The following is a 22,632-nucleotide window of genomic DNA, read 5'->3' as shown; positions in this document are numbered from 1 at the left end:
CCAGGGCTGCAGCTCCTTTCTCTGCATCTGGTCTGTTTATACAGGCTGCAGTCAGTCTGCTGCAGGGATGTCACAGCCTTCTGCAGCCAATCACAGGCCTTAATGCTCGAATACTGAGGTCTGTGATTGGCGGCGGTAGTCTGTGACGTCCCATAAACTTTTGAACAATTACTTGGGATAAAATGCACTCTTTGTTTATCTCATCCCTTATAAAGACACAGCAACACACGTTTCAGCCACACAGGGCCTTCATCAAGCAAGCATGAGGCAAATACAAGCATGATGCCTGCTTGATGAAGGCCGTGCATGGCTGAAACGTGTGCTGCTGTGCCTTTTTTATAAGGGATGAGATAAGCAAAGAGTACATTTTATTTTTTCATACCTCTGGTGCCTTGGGCTTTTCTCCATATATTAGTGTCAGTTCTGGTTTGGTGGAAAGACCCAGACCCCTACGAGCAGCACGGAGGAGCAGGTGGTGCAGGGGGAACAATCTTGTTGGCTTTCTAATTATTACTTGTAAACAGGTTACTGGAAAATGCATTTTAACATTATTATGTTACTATACAATCCACTTATATTTACAGAATATCCTACACACCAAATCATAAAAATGGTCAAACATATTGAAGCGTCTCACCTCATAATCTTGCAATAGCATTAAGACGGCAAAACTGGTCAAGTGGGAGCAGTTGCAGGTTATCCCAGTGTTATCCCTGTTCACCAACACACAACCTTTACTACTCCAACTGTTGTCCACCACCGACCAGGACACGCAGCTCAGGTTCTCGGAGCGCACCTGAGAAATAAACAGCTTTTGAGAAGAACGGTTATAGCATAGGGATGGGTCCAATTCTTGATATAAGGCTTGGAAATCATTCTTTAATGTGTAACTATAGGTTCGCAGGAACTGATCTCAGGAGAACATGAAGGGAAAGTGGAAATTAAATCCCCATGCCCCTCCCAAAAAATGAAAGTACTCTTAAAGGAGACAGTGGGGTGAGCACTCCTGAATTAGACTAACTTCACATGGGAGAGTCCCATATGGGGCCGTGAATCACAGCCCGATATCTCACTCGCCAAGATGAGATCACAACCACCTTGCTTCACTGCGGAAGTGATCTTCCAGTGCAGCTGACAGACGTTGCGCAGGATCACAGAGTGTCTCCCATAGTTTTCAATGGGAGACCTCGCATTACATTCGCGTGTACCCAGTGCGTGGTGCGATGCTGCCGCCAGACCCATTGAAAACAACGGGGAATGCGCTGTGAGGGTATGCCCAAAGATAGAATGTATGGTGCTCATGTGTATGACCCATTCAACAGAATGGCGTTCATATTCGTGCGAGGCTTGTGTGTCTTGCCGTGTGAAAATGGCCTTATTACTGGTGCTTTCCATCATTTTTTCATATAGATGTTGAGAGATATAGAATAAGGCTAGGGTGACACAGCAACTTTGGTTACAACACAAGTCACACAACCAAAGATCATAGCGAATTCCTGCGACATTACGGCATAACAGAAGTCAATGCAGTCACAATTCCGCAACTGTAACCTGCAGATTTCAAGAAATCGAGCGGTTTTGGATTCCTTGAGATCTGCGTGTTGCAGTCACTTGGGGGTTGTAATGAAGCCGTGTTTACTTCCATTATGTTCTGATGTTGCAGGGCTACTGCAGCATCCCGTAGGGTGACCCCAGACACAGGGCATATGTTGAGGAGGTGGGAGGACAAAATAGACACTGGTCACGGTGGCACTTACCATGCTCCCTCCAGGAGTGACACACGTAGCCTCTTCTGGGCACCCCTCGGAAAGGGATACCCAATAACTTTGCGAACAGGGATAGCAGATGTCACGGGTGACGCCAGCATTCCGTTACCCACCAGAAAGACCCTTGGCAGTAAATAATTGAGCCACAGACTGGAGTAACGTACCTCAGATCCCCCGGAACGGTCAGGGCCTGGCAAAACTTTACTTCATATAAAGGCACAGTTTACACAGAACAGACATGCAGGCAAACAGCAATATTATAGTACCTCTACACGGTGATCCCGAGGCACAGGATGGCCGCATAGGAACAGCAGGATTAAAGTATCTCTGCATGGGGATTTGGCCTTGACTCACCACCAACACGCTCACACTCTCTTGGGGCTCACTACTCCACGGATACTGCCATACAGCGAGAACCACTCTTACTTCTCCATTTTTCACCACATGGTAGTTAAAGGTACCCCCGTGTGGCTGGCACTTTCAATGGAACACCCAGAATCGAAGAACCATAAGCTCAAAAGCCCTCAACACACCCAAAGCACTCATATTTATATCCTCACTCACACCACGAGACAAGACAAATTGATACATTGCAGACATCTCCCCGTCTCTTGCAAACACCTAAGGCCGCCTGCACACGGGCGGCAAACAAACCGCAGCATGTCCTATTTTTGTGCGGGGCTCGCAGAGCCTCGCACAGAAACGTCACTCACCCGGCTGCCGGCTCCGGTCTGCGCATGCGCCGGCTGCCCGGCAGCCGACACATGAAAGAGCCGGGGCCGCCGGGCGCGGGTGAGTACGCGCTCGTCTCTGCAGGCGCTCGGGTCGTGTCCCGCGGCGAGAATTCTCGCCGCCGGATCCGACCCACTCATCTGCAGGCGGCCTAACTCCTCATTTGCTGCAGCTGTGCAATACACATAACAGAATGACAAGACACTTTTGCACAGCGCACCTACAAAAGATTCGACATGTATGACACTTATGAACGGACCAGCAACATAGACTTCTGGCCACTGCACTACAATGCAAACTTAGGTCTATGTGATGCCCAAAGTCGCCATGTAGTCCTAGCTTTTTAGGGTGCTTTCACACGGGCCAGACTTAGCTCGCATTACGCACCCAATTCTGTACCTTAGGCCTTACACACACGAGTGCATGCGCAAATACGCTCACTGCAATGGAACGCATGAACCAATGAAAAGTTTTTTGTTTTTTTTTACTGTTTAAATTTTGCGCTAATGTGTGCAAAAAAAAAAAAAAAAGCGGGTAGATAAATCCTGCCCTATCTTTTCTGGCGTGTAGTAATAATGCACGAAAATCCGGCTAGTCAAAATGAAACTATTGAAATCGATGGTTTCACAGCGGCATGTTTTGCGGCCATGATTTCTATGCCCACAAAACCTGACAAAATCACGGTCGCGTGTTTCGGCCCCTAATCTGCCGCTGCAAACACAGCACTAAAACCCACAAGTCTCATTCTGCATTTTGGATTAGAATGAAGTCATTTTCAATTCTGCATCAAAAGTCGCAAGAAGCCGCGTAGAATTTGGTGCGGGACCCACTGCAGTGTGCGGTGCTTCCTGCGGTGTAACTCCACCTCTGTGAGAACCCTTATGTGTTTGTGGTGCAGGCGTATGCATGGGAATCCTTACCGGCTTTGTGAAATTCAGCGTCATTGACACGGATTCTCGGAGACTGGAGGTGTTTTCGATGCCAAGGAAGATGCTGACCACGGGGGAGACGAGTGCAAAGCTGTGTGTGCTTGAGTTTTCTTCCAGAAGATCAGCCCCTTCCAGAATGTGATCGATATTCGTATACTCTATGCATCCTAATAACGCCACCGCTGTGGGAGAAACGCGGGGGGGGGGGGGGGGAGGAGAAATAAAACGGATTTAGAGGCTACAATTAATTATGGCAGAAGACTCGCATCTGAATCAGAGGAATGTCTACCGCAGATGACATAATATTTGATTATTATTATAAGGCCAGGTTCGCACGAACGTATTTGCGCAGCATATTATGCACAAACAATTTGCGCGCAGTACGCAGTGAATAGAACCCATTGATTTCATAGAAACGGAATTCATAACACAAATGTGAACACCGCTTAGGGCCCAATGCACACGGGCGGATTCCACAGCAATGTCCGTCCATAGCATGCAATGTAAAATGATTCTTCCACGCACATGAGCGCAAATCACTTGCCAAAGCAGCATGCTCTATATTCGTGCCGGACTTGCAGTTAATGGAAGCTGTCTGACCTACGGCAATTCAGAAATGTCAATTTCGAAATAGCCGCGGACCCACATCATCACCAGCTTTTTCTGCACTGCGCATGTGCGCCAACCGGCACATCGGCAGCACACAGAATCCAGACAGGTACGCGGGGGGTCACCGACCAGCACAGGGTCTGATTCCGCTGCAGGATCTCGCATGTGGCAGCCATCCCTACCGTGTGCATTCGGCCTCACAGTGATGATGATTAATATGGATGTTAGTAACTGAAAGGGGCTGTCTTATCAGAACAACCTCTGCCCGTATGCCCTATTAGGCCACTCTCACACCGGCCATTTTTTTTACAGCGTTTCAAATGCCTCTATTCATTTCAATGGAGCTTATCAGATAAGCGTTCGAGTGTAATGGGATAATTACACCCATGTGAAAGGCCCCTTAAGTTGCCCTCTCAGGACACCCCTCTATGAATGGATAGCAGGTGAGTAAGTACTATTCCCATTCTGAACCCACACCCCATTCAGTTAGGCCAGCTTCAAACGATCGTATTCGCGTGCGCAGTATGCAGAGCAAAGGACGCATTCACCTCAATGGGTTTTTCCACATTTCTGTATTTGGATTGTGCAAAAAAAAATAAAACCTGTTCTATTTTTCTGTGTATTTGCGCATCATGGTAAGAGCTGATCGTCGGGGCAAGACAAATACATTGTCCCTAATGAATTGTGCATTTTGTTTATATCTTGTGTACTGTGCATTCACACCAAAAATAATTCCTATTCCTGCCATGTGGGCCATGTTCTTTACTCTTCATGGGAGTGTGGTGATGGTCAGACCTTGGTTTCGGACAGCTGTATGAACAGCACACATCATGTAAGTCCGCAGCACTCACTTTATTATGTGCCCTGCAAAGTTTAAAATGCAGATGCAGCGCCACAAAATCCAGGAATCTCTCAAGTCACCATTAGCAGACTATGTAGTGACGGCATCCACTCCGTCACCCAGATGGATGCTGTTTTCTAAAAATGTATTAACTGCAACATTAAAAAAACAACCCTCACAAAAAGTCACATCAGTGCTCTACCAGCAGGCTGGCTTAAAATGTCAACCATATATCTATAGTACCTACCCAATCTAACATCAGTGGTGTAGAAACGATATTTTCACACTCCGGGCAATAGTGCAACAAATTTTAGAATGGTCATACAATATTAGATACTATTGTTGCAAAACATACTCTAAAAATAGCACAAAGAAAATGAAGAACGGCACCAAATTATTACATAAGGGACATTATGTTCCAAATTTAACATTTCCACCATTGTGGTAGCACATTTTACTGATGCTCCAGGTTCCAGGTATTGTTCTATTATCAGCTAATAATAACTATGGGCACAATTCATTGTGTGGCAACCACAGTACGTAAAATCAAATGGTTTCTATCAATACCTTAGAGTATGGTTTTCAGGCCTCGGTCACACAAGCGCTGTTTTAGCGCAGTATAGGTGCGCATAAATAAACGTGCCTATACTGTGCTTAAAAAAAAAATTTCATGAACAGGCAGCTGCTCACTGGAGCTTCTACACTTTAAAACGGTCATCTGCTCCAGGAGGAGAGAGAGAAGAAGCCCCGCAGCGCTTCGGGATTTCCCCATAGCAAGGAGAGAGAGAGCAGGGCTATGAGGGGTTTAACCCATAGCCCTGCTCTCTCTCTCCCTCTCTCCCTGCTTTGGGTTAATCCATAGCCCTGTTCTCTCTCCCTGCTATGGGGGATTAACCCATAGCCCCTCTCTGTCTCTTCCTGCTCTGGAGATCCCCAAGGGATATGCCCATAGAGCAGAGACAGTGTGCAAAGCTAGAGAGGGGGCGTTGCCTTAGGGCTTCTCAAAGGGATTCCCCATAGCAAAGATAGAGGGGGCAGGGCTAGAGGGTGGATCCCTCTAGCCCTGCTTCTCTTCCCATGCTTTCAGGGAATCCCTGTAACCCTGCCTCCTCTCTCTCCCCACTATAGGGAAATTCCTTGGTGAGAGAGGTGTAGGGAGTCCCTTACTGCCCCCCCCCCCCGCTGCTGGGGAATTGCCCAACAGCTGGGCAGGAGGAATACCCCGCTGCTTACAGCGGGATATTTAAAACATGCTGCCCAGAAGCACATTTAAAATGTCCCACTGTAAATTCCTGTTAGTCCCTTCAGGAATAAAGGGGACACTCAGGGAGTCCCCTCATTTCTGCGTAAGTTTACAGGAGGAGTTTACATTTAAAATCTTCTTTTCCTGCGCAGGAGTTTCTATAGACTTCTCCTCCTGTAACATATATATAAAGGTTTCCATCATGTCTCCCTTCTCTCCTCCTGTAACATATATAAAGGTTTCCATCATGTCCCCCTCTCCCTTCTCTCCTCCTGTAACATATATAAAGGTTTCCACCATGTCCTTCCTTTCCCTTCTCTACTCCTGTAACATATATAAAGATTTCCATCATGTCCCTCTCTCCCTTCTCTCCTCCTGTAACATATATAAAGGGTTCCATCATGTCCCCCTCTCCCTTCTCTCCTCCTGTAACATATATAAAGGTTTTCATCATGTCCCCTCTCCCTTCCCACCTTCTTACACATATATAGAGATTTCCATTATGTCCTCCCCTCTCCCTTTTCCTCCTGTAACATATATAAAGGTTTCCATCATGTCCCCGCTCCCTTCCCTCCTCCTGTCGCATATATAAAGGTTTCCATCATGTCCTCCCCTCTCCCTTCTCTCCTCCTGTAACATATATAAAGGTTTCCATCATGTCCCCCCTTCTCTCCCTCTCCCTTCTCTCCTCCTGTAACATATATAAAGGTTTTCATCATGTCCCCTCTCCCTTCCCACCTTCTTACACATATATAGAGATTTCCATTATGTCCTCCCCTCTCCCTTTTCCTCCTGTAACATATATAAAGGTTTCCATCATGTCCCCGCTCCCTTCCCTCCTCCTGTCGCATATATAAAGGTTTCCATCATGTCCTCCCCTCTCCCTTCTCTCCTCCTGTAACATATATAAAGGTTTTCATCATGTCCCTCCTCTGCCTTCTCTCCTCCTGTAACATATATAAAGGTTTCCATCATGTCCCCCCCTCTCTCCCTCTCCCTTCTCTCATCCTGTAACATATATAAAGGTTTCCATTATGTCGCCCCTTTCACTTCTCTCCTCCTGTAACATATATAAAGGTTTCCATCATGTCCTCCCTCTCCCTTCTCTCCTCCTGTAACATATATAAAAGTTTCCATCATGTCTCCCCTCTCCCTTCTCTCCTCCTGTAACATATATAAAGGTTTCCATCATGTCCTCCCTTTCCCTTCTCTCCTCCTGTAACATATAAAAGTTTCCATCATTTCTCCCCTCTCCCTTCTCTCCTCCTGTAACATATATACAGGTTTCCATCATGTCCCCGCCTCTCCTTTCTCTCCTCCTGTAACATATATAAAGGATTCCATTATGTCCTCCTCTCCCTTCTCTCCTCCTGTCGCATATATACAGGTTTCCATCATGTCCTCCTCTCCCTTCTCTCCTCCTGTCACATATATAAAGGTTTCCATCATGTCCTCCCCTTTCCCTTCTCTCCTCCTGTAAGACTGTTTTAGCATGTGGATGCTATTCTGCAAGCCCCGTGCAGGAACAGTCGCAGAAATCTCTGCAATAAATCATGCATGTGAATTAATCCTGATATGTAAATCCACAGTTCTCCTACTGTGAAGTAACATTTAAGCCCCATTTACTTACCTTACCATCGTTTGCTTTTCTGCCGAACGATGATTTTTAGTTCAGCATAAAAACAATCGTTTGGCCAGCCGTCTGATAGCAGGGACCGCATGCTGTGATTCTCCGCGTGAGTGCTGATAACATTGTTTCAGCTGCTGTCCCGCTGGAGAACAATGGAGCTGTATGTAGATAACAGACCACCCGCTGTTATAAGCATACAGCAAAGGGAGGCTTATTTGCACGCAAATGAAGCTACTAATGGGCATAAGTGCCCATTCGTAGTTTATGCAAAATGATCGCTCAAACTGTCATTCTCCATATCTTTTGAACAAATTTTGAGTGATCATCTTTGCGTGTAAATGGGGCTTTACTCTCTATTTAAAACTTTCATTTGTGATTAGACTTTTCTAAGCCCCACCGTACTTAATCACTAGTTAGTCCACATTCACCCTAATTAAAATGGCTTTTGCAAAAACCGTTACATGTGAATTTCCATGCTGTGAGTTTACACATTGAAATCAAAGACGAAAAGCTGTACCAGAAATGTGGTTTCAAGCACAAGATCGAAATGAGATTAAATATCTTTCTGTTACCGAGTGCGGAGGATGAAAATCCAATTTTACTTGGTGCCAAGAAAAGTACACAAAGCTGGATCTGATGGCGGCTATGGAAAAATAAAAGGGCCACTCCGGTGATTTGATCTAATTCATCCACTATGTAGCTTTCCCCCAGTATATATAAGTGAGTTGGTGTTACCTTCGTTACTTATTTCTTTCTGTCAGAAACTATTTCTTAAGATGGTCATGTGATCTCAGTTCTGCCCTGCTCAGATCTTCTAGGGGGTTATGTATTCATTTTCTAGTCAATTTTTCAGTCTGTATAATCTTGTGACATGGCTCTACTACTAAAACAGCTTACAGGACGATACAGACACAGCTACTGATGGTGATCACACAGCTCCTGGCACACAGTTATAATAGAGGAGATCACAGCTCATCCTTTTGACTCTGTACCTATGGGCTGTAGCTTATTTAAATGAATATAGAAGGTAATGATAATTAAACTGTTCCCCTAGCAGGCAGAAATGGTGTAGCTTTAATTGATGCTGGGCTGATGCATCATGGGATTGATTGAAAGTGAAGGTAAAAAACACTCACCATCAAGATATGGTTTCTGATTCTAATTTTTCTAACATGATTGATGTGTGGAATAGGGAGGATTATAAGCTTTGTAGCCCTGCATCAGACAAGCGATACCAACAGACCCACAGCTGAGTTAAAAAGTCTGTATAACTTACTCCTCTACTGGCCGGGCACCTGGAAGGTTGGGATAGACTCACTGTGCTATAAGCATCTTTTACATGCAACTGTGTGTAATGAAAGATACAAGGGGGTGCTAAATGGGGTTTACCAACACATACATAAGGGTCGGTAATAGTGCGAAAAATGTAAAAAAATGACCCCCTCATGGTGTTTTCTGTCCAGCACCGCTGATCTGTTTCCCTCCACTCCCCGCTGAAACACGAGGTGAAGAAGTCCCATTTAGCACTCACATGATCACTGCACTTAATTTTGACAGTACCTTTTCTGCTAAGGTACTTTATGCAAATACCCCACCCAGCTACCCACAGGTATAATTACCAATTTTGTAGTACCACTAATATAACTTTTATCGGACAGCTCTTGCGCACAGCGATCACCGCCTCCGTGGGCCAAACTCGGATTTCAAATAGCAGCGCAGGTTATTTGTTCCGCCAATAGAAGCGCAATCGTGGAAGAGGTTTTTACCCATGAAACTTGAATAAAAGATTCTATTCTGGAATCTACGGAAGTGTCAGAGTTTTGTTTCTATTGCTGTTTACGGTGTCCCTGCACCTGTCCGCGCACCCTGCGGGAAGTGTATGCATGGGTGGGCTGGCGTATGGGGCTGCATCTATTTGCTCCATCACATGCCAAATCCTGGAGATATTCTCCCATAGACGCATTCCTTCTAGGATGGACTACTGCTGCCACACGCTTGGTGCTTGTAATACACTCCTCTATCGGGTCTATGTGCCAACATACATGCGGTTTTGTTACGTGCATGAGGCTAATTTCACACGGGTGAGTGCGATATGGGGCCGTGACGCCAACATGTGATCTCACATCACTTCGGGGAAGCAGCTGACAGTCGCAGCAGAGGATCACAGAGTTTTCCCCATTGTTTTAAATGGTTAAACCTCAGACGGCCTGCACCTAGCGCTGCGATGTGAAGGCATGCCCACAGATAGGACGTGTTGCTCATGTGTATGGGGTTCAGATTTGGGCATATCACAACGTGACTTTCTCAGCCGTGTTAAAGCGGCCTAAGCACTAATACTACTAGCAGCACCAAAGAACAGCGGTTACCTGTATTCCCAGCGGCTGTTTTAGAGTCCAGGCTTATACGGCTTTTTATGCCTTCAAGTAAGAGCGTGCCACTATCTGAAGTCCCCGCAGAAAGCTGAATACCTGTGGGAACATAATTCGCTGTTAGGCTTCAATGATTTCCTGTCATATAAGTAATTAACTTTTTGTACAAAGTTTGACAATAAAAATGGCGTCTGGTAATTGTAACGGGTGTCAGCCTATGATAGGATTCCTCTGTCTGTACATCACATCCGCACACAACTGATTAAATGACTCCATTCATATGCTCCCTTAGCATTGATAGCATTGCTGGACCCCAGTCTGGCAGGGTCAAACACTGACCCCAGCAAACAATGCTAGGGCGGATATGGAGGTGTTGGGCCTCGTTCACAGGGCACTTGCAGTATCAGATCTACACCGGAGTTTCCCAACAAGGATGTGACTCTTTAATCTGCACCAGAAGGCTGAGCTCTAGAGTTTGATTTGGGTCTGCACACGGATTTAGCCCTGGCAATGGGACAAGTCCATGTGCGGCAATCTGTCAGGTCAATTACGGATCAAGCCATGCCGTATGAACTACGGTGCAGATTTCTATAGCATTTAGGTTTCGCCACAGATTTAGGAGTGGAATCTGTCATGCAAACAGGCTGTGTGAACGGGGCCTTAAGCTTCGGAGGCAGCTGTTGTGGACTGCAGAGTAGTCGTCATTCACAGTCGGTTTTCCCCGGCTGTGCTCTTTGGCAGAGCCCCTGATGGTATGGGCGAGTGGTATCATGCAATTGACATTGTCGGGGGAGATTGAAAGGACTTGTATAAATGGATTGCCTATTATTTAAACTAAGTTTTTTGGAATCCATATAAAAAAAAATTATATATCCTGAATTATTGCAGTTTTCACACTGATTATTATTTTAGATTTTACAATTGGTTAAAAAAGATAAAACCTTCACTTTAAGAGCTCTCTCACACGGGCGTCTTCTCCTACGCACCGCCGGCGTACCTCCCACACAGGGAGCAGCCAGCAGTATTGCCAAATCCCCATACCCTATCTTGGGGCTCATGCGAGTGTAATATGCGTAATAAGATATCTGTGTGTGAGAGGCACCGTTGTAGGTTATGTAAAGTTAGTTATCGCGTATTACGCGCGTGCAAAAAAAACCCACTTGTAATACGTGGCAAAAAAATGCTTGTGTGAGAGAAACATCCCCACATCAGTGGTCTGTAGCAGGAGAGCGTCAGTGTGTTCCCCAGCATACAAGTCCTATAAACGTGGCATCACAACAATCATGAGCGCCGCGGTGATACGCACTGGTCGTCGTCTTGTTGTTGACATAGGACTTAGTTTTCTGTTCCAAACGAGCCAAGGCCTGCACTGTTCGTTCCAGCTCCCTCAGCAAGGTCCCTGCTTCCTGGAGTCTGACCGTCTTATTGCCATAGTGGAACCCATCGATCAGAGAATCCAAGTCTTCCAGAAGCTTTCAGAAACAAGGAGGCCAAAAGTGGTTATTAGAGAGATCAGTGCTTCTCATGAGATAAAAACATTCTGATGCATCGCAAATATTAATTAAAAAAAAGTTATTTTTGCCCTTTAAGGGGGGGAATCCAACTAAAATGATCTTATGATGTCATATATGTGGGAAAATCTAATTGGTAAAACCTAGAGGGTTCTATAGAAAATTTGGTACTTGTGGGTTTATCTGTCACCACTTTTTTCATTCATTTCACAAATGTTTCACCAATACATATGCGTAAGACCCCATTTACACTGACAGATGATCGCTCAAAAGTCGCTCAAATGACAGTTTGAGTGACAGTTTTAAGCGATCATCTTTGCATAGTCTATAGTAGCTAAGTAGCTACTAAAGAGCTATGCAAGCGGGGCTGGACACAGCCACTATCACTCGGCAAACAATGCAGCTGTTCTGCAGAAGCAAACAGTTGTATTGTTCTTCCTGATTACAGCTTGTGTTCCACTGTGAACCACCAGCAGGACACGGCTGAACAATCTTATCAGTGCTGCCGACTGTGATAACAGCCTGCACCGCTGATAAGAGTTCATTGCTCAATTCTAGAAAACTAGAATTGAGCGAGGAACTAATTATGCGCGAAAACTGCACAATGTTCGTGCATTTAGATGCAACGGTTATCGCTCAAAAGATGGCTTCGAGTGAATTTTGAGCGATAAACGTTGTGTCTAAATGGGCCCTAACAAAACCCTCTTTTTATCCAAAACATAGATATTTATAATATTATTCAGGTATATCATAAACGCGGCAATAGCCTGCAAGGTAGCATTGAATGGGTAAACTCAAGAAAGTGGTGACTGATAAACAACAAGTACCCAAAATGTAAAGGATGGACTCCGTTGCACCGACTTGTTTGCTCTCTAAACCCCTGTTATTCATTACGGATTGCCTGGCTACTCACCTCCTCCACGGAGACCTCCGGCTGGCCGGGGACGTCCTCACAAAACGGTTTAAATTTATTTCTGAAATTCTTCAGCTTGCACTGAAACTGGATAAAGAGAGAGAAATGTGTCCTCGTTACATGACGCAGTGCTAATTATTACATATTTCCATCAGAGGCGTAACTATAGGGGGTGCAGGGGATGCGGTTGCACCCGGGCCCAGGAGGCTTAGGGGGCCCATAAGGCCTCTCTTCTCCAAATAGGGAGCCCAGTACTATGAATAAAGCATTATAGTTGGGGGCCCTGTTACAGGTTTTGCATTGGGGCCCAGAAGCTTCAAGTTATGTCTCTGTGCAGCATGGTTTAGGTATGGGTACGGGTACAGATACAGATAGAGGGGGGGGGGGCCCAGCTCACCTTTTGCATCAGGGCCCCTAAGCCTTTAGTTACGCCCCTGATTTCCATCATTCTGTTACCCCAAATCTAGCTTTATTTGCCCCCTCCAGTCACTCTTAGGGCTCTCTCACATGAGCGTGTTTGCTCGCGCAAAATATGTGCACGCACTGAGTATTGAGCCAATTTTTTTTAATGCGTTCATTCTTACTTTTCTTTTTTTGTGCGCACATTTCGCTCTAATTTTCTGTGCAAAGCACCCCATAGGAGTCTATGAGGGTGCGTAAACGCGCAAATATGTACACGTGGGTATGTGAAAAATACTGCGCATACCAGCGAACACCAAAACCTCATTTGCCTGAATAGTCATTTAAGTCAGGGGGGATTTCCCCGCCCAAATGAAGTAATGGTGCCTGCGCAAATATGTACAGTATTTGCACAGACACAAACCACTGCGCAAATTAGTTGCACAGCAGCGAGCGTTTCTGCGCTTACACTCATCCGAGTAACGGCAGATTTAGGGCTCCTTCACATACCCCTCCTTCACGTGGGGGTATTTTTCATAGTATTTTGTGAGCCAAAACCAGGAGTGGGTCCAAAATAGTGAAGGAACGCACGTCTTTCCATTCTACCTTCTCATACTTTCACACACGATGTCGGATCTAGATCAGAGTTTTCCGACGTGGATCTGACATTTTAATCCTCAGCAGAACTCCAAGTGCTCAGAGTTTTACTGCGAATCTTCATGTGGATCTGAGCACAATTTTAGTTGAGGCAATGGGGCAAATCTGTGTGTGATTTCCCTGCGGATATATCTGCAAAAATTGACAGGTCAGTTCTTTATTTATGTGATATGGACTTCAAAATTCATATTCGGAAAAATCGTTGCCGTGTGTACTGCGGCGTGCGTTTCCGTAAGATTCAGTAGAATGCTAAAATGATGCAGATCTGGGTGTGGAATGCGCAGCAAAATGATACCACGTGAACGGGACGGTAAAGGGTTTCTGAAGCTTATGGTGAAGGGTTATTGTAAACCTTGCAGGACAGCAGCAGGACTGTATCCCTTACCGGCTTATCTGCACACGGCTCAGAGCTCATATTGTATTTGCATTCCACTAGAGAGAAAACAATAAATCACATTTAAGAATAGTAATACGGGAACAAATGATTATAGAAGGATTTCCTTACAAAAGAACGATGACCATGCATGCAAAACGGCTCGTTAGTGGTGCTGCCTAAGATGACGATTACTAGAACGTGTACTCTCTGACAAGGCCGGCTGCACACAGGCGGATTTGCATTGCGGAATCTGGAACGGGCGTCTGCCTCCGGATTCCGCAGCAAATACTGCCCATTGCATGCAAGGGAAAATCGCTTGCAGCATATTCTATTTCGGTGCGGATGGCTTCCATTGAAGTCAACGGAAGCCATCCGTTCCGCGGCCCGTCCACAGTGATAGAATGCGCTTAGCCACCGCACAGTGTCACCTGCGCTGCGCATGTGTCCACCGGGGTCTAGGGCCGGGCACCAGGTCGGATTCCGCTTCGAGATCCCACATGCTGAATCCGACCTGGTCGTGTGCATTCAGCCTTAACCAACTCACCAGAGAGAAAGATCATCATTGCTAACATGTAGGTCATTGTTGTGAGATGTGTAACTGCTCAGCATGTAGCACTGGACACACGTGCCCCCCCCCCCTCTCCTTTCCCGATGCTGCAGGAGATAATCTAGAATTGATATACTACAATGATGGGAGTGACTGTGTATGAGACGGCTCTGTACATTCTACAGTGTTTAGATTGCTTCCACAGCTAAAGCTAAGCTAAAAAAAGCTGCACATATTATACATTGAAAACAACACCACTACTCACCTTTTTCATCCCACCGATCCAGCCGGTGCTCCATTGATTCCCTGACAGTCTTTGTCCATGACCTTTCGGTAATGACATGCTGTTACGGCACATGACTGTTGCAGCCAATCACTAGCCTCAGAGGTCATATGCCAAACGTAGGCTGGATATGTGTGTTCCACCTGAGTAACTCGGGCATAACACACATCAGATGGACACCCGTCCACGTGCTCTCCAGTCTCTACGGACACTGCAGACAAACTAGGGCCTTTCTTATTAAAACACTAGAAGTATCCTTAAAAGGGTTGGTCACCTTCAATTAATATAAAAAAATGCTTTAGAAATGTGATTCGAGGGACTTACTAATGTATTGTGCTTTTATTTATGCACTGCTCCATTCTCAAGAACTCGTGAAGCCCCCAACCCTCGTCCACTCCTGACTGCTCCTCACTCCATAATATGGCTGATTGTGGAGGGGCATGTGACCACAGACCACTCCTCCACTGTGCCGGCGCTTCTTGTATTATGGAAGAGGCTGAGTGACCTCTATGATCACATAACCCTCAATGGTCAGCTATCTTATGGATGGAGGAGCGATGAGGAAGCAATTCTCGCAGTGTGACCCGACCCGAGCCCCTGCAGAGAGCAGCGCGGCACTCACCTGCTCCCGCGGCTCGGATCTCTCATGCGCATGCGCAGACCGGAGCCGGCGGCCAGGGAGTGATATTTCTGTGCGGGGCTCGAGTATGCCGTGATTTGTTTGCCACGCGTGATTTTGCACAGACAAAATCACGGACGTCTGCATAGGATTGCGTTTTGTAATGCAAGCCTACGCAGGCGTGTACAGGTGGAAATTCTGCGGGAAATCCCGCTGCGGAATTTCCACCCGTGTGCAGGGGGCCTTAGGTTACAAACTTAATTATTTAGGATTTACTTTGACCAAAAAATTTAAAAAAAAAACAAGAGAGGACAAAGATGCAGATTTAAATGTAGCAATGGAGGACTGCTGAAGAGTATATGTAAAAAAGCTCTCAACTAATGGAATTGTGCTGAAATGGGCACATCTCCAATGAGCAGCCAATGACTCTGTGCATATAACCACTTCACGGTTCCACAAGCTGTGATAGAAGTGGAGAGGCATCGTCCAAAAAAACCTCAAAGCCACTGTAAAACGTAGACGAATGGCTAGAAGACCATCACCTAGAATCAAATGGTAGGAAATCCCAACGGCACTGTGACCACACCAGTACATACCGTATAGCCAAATGTCTTTAATGAATAGTATAGCAATAAAATAGTACAGTGTGTTTCCACGCCTCCTGGGGTCTTCATCAGGTACAGATATATGTCCTGGTGTGGTCATGTTGGGATTTATTAGCGTGTGGCTCTACAAATTGCTGACTTTGTGTGGCAATGGATGAGTGGAAGTTGCAGGGAAGGAAGGAAGGACCTGCATATTGTGTTGTTTTGTTTCTATCACTGTTCATGGTGAAAACAGTAGCTGTCCGCACTAGGATGTAAGAATCTGTAAATCACATATGGTTTTATACAATCAAAAGAATAAAAATGTATAGCTTTACGTCCCCAAAGGATAGAATGGGTCAAACACAGTTGAAATGCAGACTTTTGACTGTTTGACCTCCCATATGTTTCTGAACATTTTTTTGTAGGATGAAAAAGTGTAGCCTGCTAATTTTTCTGTGCCACAAAAAAAAAGTCTATATTTGCACACGTTTTTAACATTTCAGTCAATGAAAAACATATGGAAGCTTATGGTTGTAAGTTTCCATACGCTTAAGGGCTTATTCAGATGTATATCGGTTGGGTTTTCATGCCCGGCCGATATACGCTGCCCCTCTCTGCAAGGGGACGGGACAGAAGCTAGTGCATTGAGCTCCCGCCCCCTCTCCGCCCCTTGCTACTGTTTGCAATGGAGGAGTGGGACAGGGTGGAGCTAAGCCCCCTCTATCCCGCCACCTCCCATTGCAAACAGTGACGAGGGGCGGAGAGAGCTTGGTGAGGGGCGTGAGCTCAATGCACTTGCTTCTGTCCCGTCCTGCCTCCTCCCCTTGCAGAGAGAAGGAGGTGGGGCTTCACAAGCCGCACAACCTGGAGGGGGTGGGGCTTCACAAGCCGCACAACCTAGAGGGGGTGGGGCTTCACAAGCCGCACTCCAGAGCCATTTAAGCAGTGGATGCCAGCTGCTGCTGTGTAAGGGGAAGTGTGGCAGCGCTACCCCCGTACAATTTTATGTGGTGAATTAAAATCCATGCTGTTTGCTGAATCTGGAATTCTGTAAACTGATTTTATTATCTTTATGGGCTAGTAAAGAGAAGCTGGTATAAGTCACACTGTAGAGTAACTCGCTCCTTCATCAGAACGAGATGAATGGACGCTGTGGAACATCACTGTTTCTGCAGGAGATCTGTGCAGGCGCTTGCAGCTTCTCAGAAATAAGGGCTAATGCCCAAGGCCGGATTTCCGCCGCAAAGGCCTCATTCGGGCCAGCACAGATTCTTCATGCAGAATCCCGCCGCGGATCCCTCTTTTCCCGCAGACATGAGGCCAGAAATCCTTAATACTTACCTGTCTGGACGCTGTGGATCTCCCCTACGTCGTGGCCGGATCTTCTTTCTTCAGCTCGACAGAGGTGTTCGGCATGCCAGCAGTGTGCCGCGCGCATGCGTCGTGCACATTTTTTTTTTCATTTCTGCTTTCCTGCGGTTCCGCGGCAGAGCAGAAATTAAGCTGCAGCTGTGCCGTGGATACGGATGGCTTCCATAGGCTTCAATACAAGCCGCGGGAGCTGTCCGTGCGGCAGACCTGCAGGAAAATGGAGCATGCTGCGATTTCTTTCCATGCGTGCGACCCGCCGCCGGGAAATAATCCCATCCGCATGCTTTTAGCTGCCCTACAAATGCTAATGCATCCCTATGAGCAGCGAGACGCACTGATCTCCCCCCGGTGGACATTGGGCCTAAAACTTGTCTGAAATCCGCGGTGTTTCATCACGTCTATTAGGTTCTATTGAGCCTAATAGCTCAATGTGCACGCTGCGGAATTTCACCTCAGAACTCCGCAGCGTTAAATTACCCGCGGCATGTCCGATTTGCCACGGGTATACATGCGGACGGCTTCCATTGTAGTCAATGGAAGCCTCCCGTCATGCTATGCTTCTGTTGTAGCACATGCGTCATGTGACACTGCCGGTGCGTCATGCGCTGTACTGTGCATGCGTGCCAGCAGTGTCATACGGGTGCTACGTAGCGGATCCGGAGGTGAGTATGTGGTCTTTGGGGGGGACGCCGTGACGGACTCCGCTGCGGTATTCAGCTTGCAGAGCCCGTCACGGCCGTGTGCATGAGGCCCAATAGCTATATATAGATATGTATATATAATAGATATATAGTGTCCCGCTATACTGTGCTTGGGATCCTGATTCTGATCAGCTGTTGACACCCGGGGAATCTACGAGCTCTGAGTCACCATTTTGATGCATGGGAAGTTAGAAAGCTACAATCATTTAAGCAAGTAAGGTTATTCTTTGCACTATATAATAAAGTTATACAATTTTCTAATATTGCAATTAGCTTAAAACGCGTAAGCGGCTTGGCGGTTATTTTGGACACACAACATGTTTATAATGGAGTATTAGAGTGTAATGTTTTTAACTTTTATTGTGGCTGCTGGAGAACTGCAAGTAGTTTTTTGTTGCATGTGTTCCCTGGTCACTGGAGTGCTACTAGTGGACTGTACACTTAACTGGAGCAATCGATGCCAAATGTTTTTAAAAGCGCAGTCACTTTTAAGGAGTTTTTGGGGTCTTCATCTCCACTTTCCAAAAGCTATAACCTTTTCATTTTTGTCCACATTGCAGTATGAGGGCTCGCTCATTACGTGGTGAGCTGGAGTTTTCATTGGGACCATTGTGGGTCACATATAATGCATTGTATAACTTTTTTTTAGTGGGCAGGGTAAAAAAAAACCATCAATTCTGACATTTTGTTATGACGTTACCATGTGATATAAATGACATAATAACTTTTTCTATACATCAGTACAATTAGAATGATAGCAGCATTTTAGATTTTTCCACTTTTGCACAATAAAAGCCTTTTTCCTGAAATATAAATTATTTCTGGCCTTCCCAGAAAGTCCTGCAACTTTTTATGTTCTCCATCGATGCAGCTGTGTGAGGGCTTGTTTTTTTGTGACAAGCTGTAACTTTTATTGCTACCATTTTGGAGCACATACTTTTTTGATGACTTTTATGGCTTTTTTAAGGGAGGAGAAATTAACAAAAATAGCATTTTGCTTTTGTTTTTTTTTTATTCTTCTTTACAATTTTCGCCATCCATTCAATTAATTCTACGGGTTGTTACGGATGTCGGTGGTACCAAATGACTTATTTTTTAATTTTTATAAAGTGGGTATTTTTATCATTTTTTAAAAATATTTTTGGCCATATTATTATTTTTTTTTACATTTAGTCTATGTCCCTGTTGGGGATTTAAACATGCAATCAGATCATCATTCAGATAACACACTGCAATTTTCTGTATTGAAGTATATTATCGCTATTCTTTGAATTATAAAATTATAGAGCAGAGCTCCCCAGAATTGTCACATACTGAACTGAAGGTATGAGTCACCTGGGTGAATGGGAGTGACTTAATTAGTTGTCACCTCATCACTCCACCCTAAATCTAAGAGGGCATGTGACAATGGCAATTCCTTAGAATACCTGCCTAGAGGTTCTGCTTTGGTTGGGACCCGGACTCAGTAGGCTGGATCCAGGACACTGGCGTAACTATCAAGAATGCAGGGGATGCAGTAGCCCCCAGGCCCCGAAGCCTAAGGGGTGCCATAAGGCCTCTCTTCTCCATATAGGGAGCCCAGTACTATGAATAGAGATGAGCGAGCGCGCTCGGTAAGGTCAGTTACTTGAGCGAGCCTCGCACATCTCGAGTAACTGCCTTCTCCTCCGAGCGTGCTCGGGGGGGGGGGGGGGAGAGTGAGAGAGCTCCCTCCCTCTGTTAACAGCTTACATGTCGCAGTCAGCATTGACCGCAGCATCTAATGGGTTTTTGGCCAGAATCAGAGTGGTCTCCAATATTTGCCATTGAAAGGGGTCCCTGGCTGTCAGTTACATCTGCAATCTTGCGGCAATTCTGCAAATGTGAAATCACAGGAAGTGCTTGGTCCCTATGACGTAATAGTAAGTCATGAGGCAGGAGGGGGTTAACCATCACTCCATGCAGCACAACTCTTCTACATCGGCACCTATTCTCTATAAAGGTGCATTGGTAGATTTTGCAACAAAGTAGGTCCTACAAAAATCATCATACGTTTTTGTGAATATTAAGTTAGATTATAAGAATTGGTAGTAAACACAGAAGCATTGGTACAAGGAAGCAAGAAAATGATAGTTTACAATGTCACGCAACAGGAAGCACACATACATAAGGCAAGCATGTGCTAATACAGCAGGAGCACTGATATTCACCAATGCATAGTGGGGACGGTACTCCCAGGGAAACTGCTCTGTATCCTCTGTCTTGGCAGGAGTATGATATGGAGTTATTTTTTTTAGCACATATAACTCCTTTTCGACACGGGATGTCCGCTATAAAGGGAAGTGTACAAAGACAGTTACAGCACATTATATAAAGGGGGGTATTTACTAAGACCAGCATTTCCTGCACCGGGTTTAGTAAGATTTCCCCCAGTGAACGGTGCGTTGAATTCATGAAGAAGCGATTCCATTCATCGCATTCCTGCACATCCGTACGCCTTCACTGAAATACATACGCCTCGTCCCAGCGAGACATATATCTCTGGAATAATTTACCCCAGTTTGTGGCGTAAATTATACGTCTGTCGGCCTGGGGCGGCCACACCCCTTCCCAAAAGCCCCACCCATTTTCTGGAAAAGTGGTGGAACTTGTACAAGTGGGAGAAAAGTTAGTAAATTTTTGCGCAAGCTGGTCTTGCACAAAAAAATTGCGACCTTTCTACAACAGAATTCTGGTGTACATTAGATAATAGATATCCCTGTAAGTTTTATATCAATGGTCAACTTTTCACCCCACCTGGAGGATAATAGTCTGGTTCCTGCATGTCCGCCATATGTCAGTAAATTCCTATCTGGGAATACTAGGCAGGAGTTCTGATATGCAGGATCATATAAATAAAACTGTGTTGGATGTATCAGACATTTGTGATGAAATACACCTTGAGCTGATCAATATCAGCATCCATATCACACTTGTTGATGACAGCTGGGGACAGTCATAGATGACAGAAACAACATACAACTCTCTGTATTTGGGTGTATAGAAACACATTCCATCAGAAACTGTACAACCATACTATGAGATGACCAATCAGAACAGGCCACATTATAGTCAATGGCTAAATGTGGATAAAAAGACGGTCTAGAGAAGAGACAGAAGAAAGAAAGGAGGAAAAAAGAAGCCACCAGACCACAAATCCGGATGATTACTATCTTACCTCACTTTCCTATACTGTCTTACAAACCCCCCTTATATCTCTCCTTGTACTCTCTTTATCCTTTTTGTCCAAAGACCTTCCACTCAATCTTTCCTTCCTCCCTTCACAGTTCCCCTTTCATAGTTCATATCCTACACCCATCATTCTACCCTTTTATAGTCCTGTTATCTCATATGCTATTAGATTCCCCATAGCTATAGGGAGAGATAGAATGCCAGGTGGGGGACAAGCCATGTATGTATACAAGGCTAGGTTGGTGAGAAAAGGGTATTTAGTACTGGGGTCCTTCACCATATTGCAATTGTGTATTATTTTAGCATATGGATTGCATATTTGTTTATTTCTACGTATTGAAATATACTGATTTTATATTGCTGTTAGTGAAAGGAATATGACTCCATGTTCTAACCTATGCGTAGCGATTTTGTAAGCAAGTAGCCATCTTTTGTGTCTCTTTTCACTGTATTCATGTGTCCTCTTTCTGGAGGATTTATGGATTTTATAAGCCTTGAATGAATTACTAAGGCTTTTGCTCCAGAAGATAGTTATGTGGCATTTAGACTGGTCGGCGAGTCAAACTGACATGTTCCTAGCTGTTCACATATGTTCCAAAACATTCTCTCTAAAAAACCTATGGTTTAGATTTACTGTTCCAAGAAGTTAATAATGTATGGTCAAATCTGCGCCAGCGTATATTTGGTTGACATTTTAGATGTTAAATTCCTTATCTTGCATATTCATATTTTGTTTATGTTTCATTGATCAATGGTAATAAATTAATTATAATTGATTTTAATTATTGTAATTGAAGCATGTGCCTCTATAAAAACAGTTGCCTGTCAATCAATAAACAGATTACTTTGATCACGCCAAGTGTTTGTTGTGGTGAGAGTTAATCTCCTGAGCTCACCTTACCTCTAACTAAGAATTTGGACCCAAAAAGCAAATCATGTGGCAATTTTTTTTGCACTAATTCATAACCTACACCCATCATTCTTCCCTTTTATAGTCCTGTTATCCCATATGCTGTTAGATTCCCCATAGCTATAGGGAGAGGTAGTGTGCCAGGTTTATACATTAGGTTGGTGAGAAAAAAGTATTTACCACGGGGTGCTTTACCATATTGCAATTGTATATCATTTTAGCATATGGATTTCATATTTGTTTATTTCTATTTATCAAAATATACTGATTTTATATTGCGGTTATATATCATTTGTAATATACTGTGATGTATTGTTATACTAGTAGTCAACAAAACTGTTATATGTCATTATAGAGCCAGGTTTACTGGAGAGATTAAAAACTGCAGTTATCTTACGAGTGAGATACATGTATTTTACACAGACATGA

The 22,632-nt window shown here is 44.9% G+C and overlaps 1 protein-coding gene across 3 annotated transcripts in view; it reads right to left on the bottom strand.

Annotated features, from left to right (window-relative positions):
- Positions 1 to 22,632, bottom strand: part of ADGRE5 (adhesion G protein-coupled receptor E5) — a 367,255-nt gene that overhangs the window by 18,851 nt on the left and 325,772 nt on the right. For 2 of the 3 annotated variants that reach the window (XM_066593215.1, XM_066593216.1), the window contains exons 9-15: positions 20,273 to 20,392; positions 13,985 to 14,031; positions 12,544 to 12,630; positions 11,426 to 11,591; positions 10,117 to 10,218; positions 3,419 to 3,609; positions 638 to 796 (exon numbers count right to left, since the gene is read on the bottom strand). In XM_066593215.1, coding sequence (XP_066449312.1) covers positions 638 to 796; positions 3,419 to 3,609; positions 10,117 to 10,218; positions 11,426 to 11,591; positions 12,544 to 12,630; positions 13,985 to 14,031; positions 20,273 to 20,392 — 872 coding nt within the window. The remainder of the gene's footprint in view (positions 1 to 637; positions 797 to 3,418; positions 3,610 to 10,116; positions 10,219 to 11,425; positions 11,592 to 12,543; positions 12,631 to 13,984; positions 14,032 to 20,272; positions 20,393 to 22,632) is intronic. The other variant, XM_066593217.1, reaches the window with a different exon arrangement.

The sequence above is a fragment of the Eleutherodactylus coqui genome, chromosome 2, assembly GCF_035609145.1.
Source record: "Eleutherodactylus coqui strain aEleCoq1 chromosome 2, aEleCoq1.hap1, whole genome shotgun sequence".
NCBI classification, from domain to species: Eukaryota; Metazoa; Chordata; class Amphibia; order Anura; family Eleutherodactylidae; genus Eleutherodactylus; species Eleutherodactylus coqui.
Note: the sequence above shows the minus strand (reverse complement) of the source record. Positions and strands in the feature narration are given on the sequence as shown.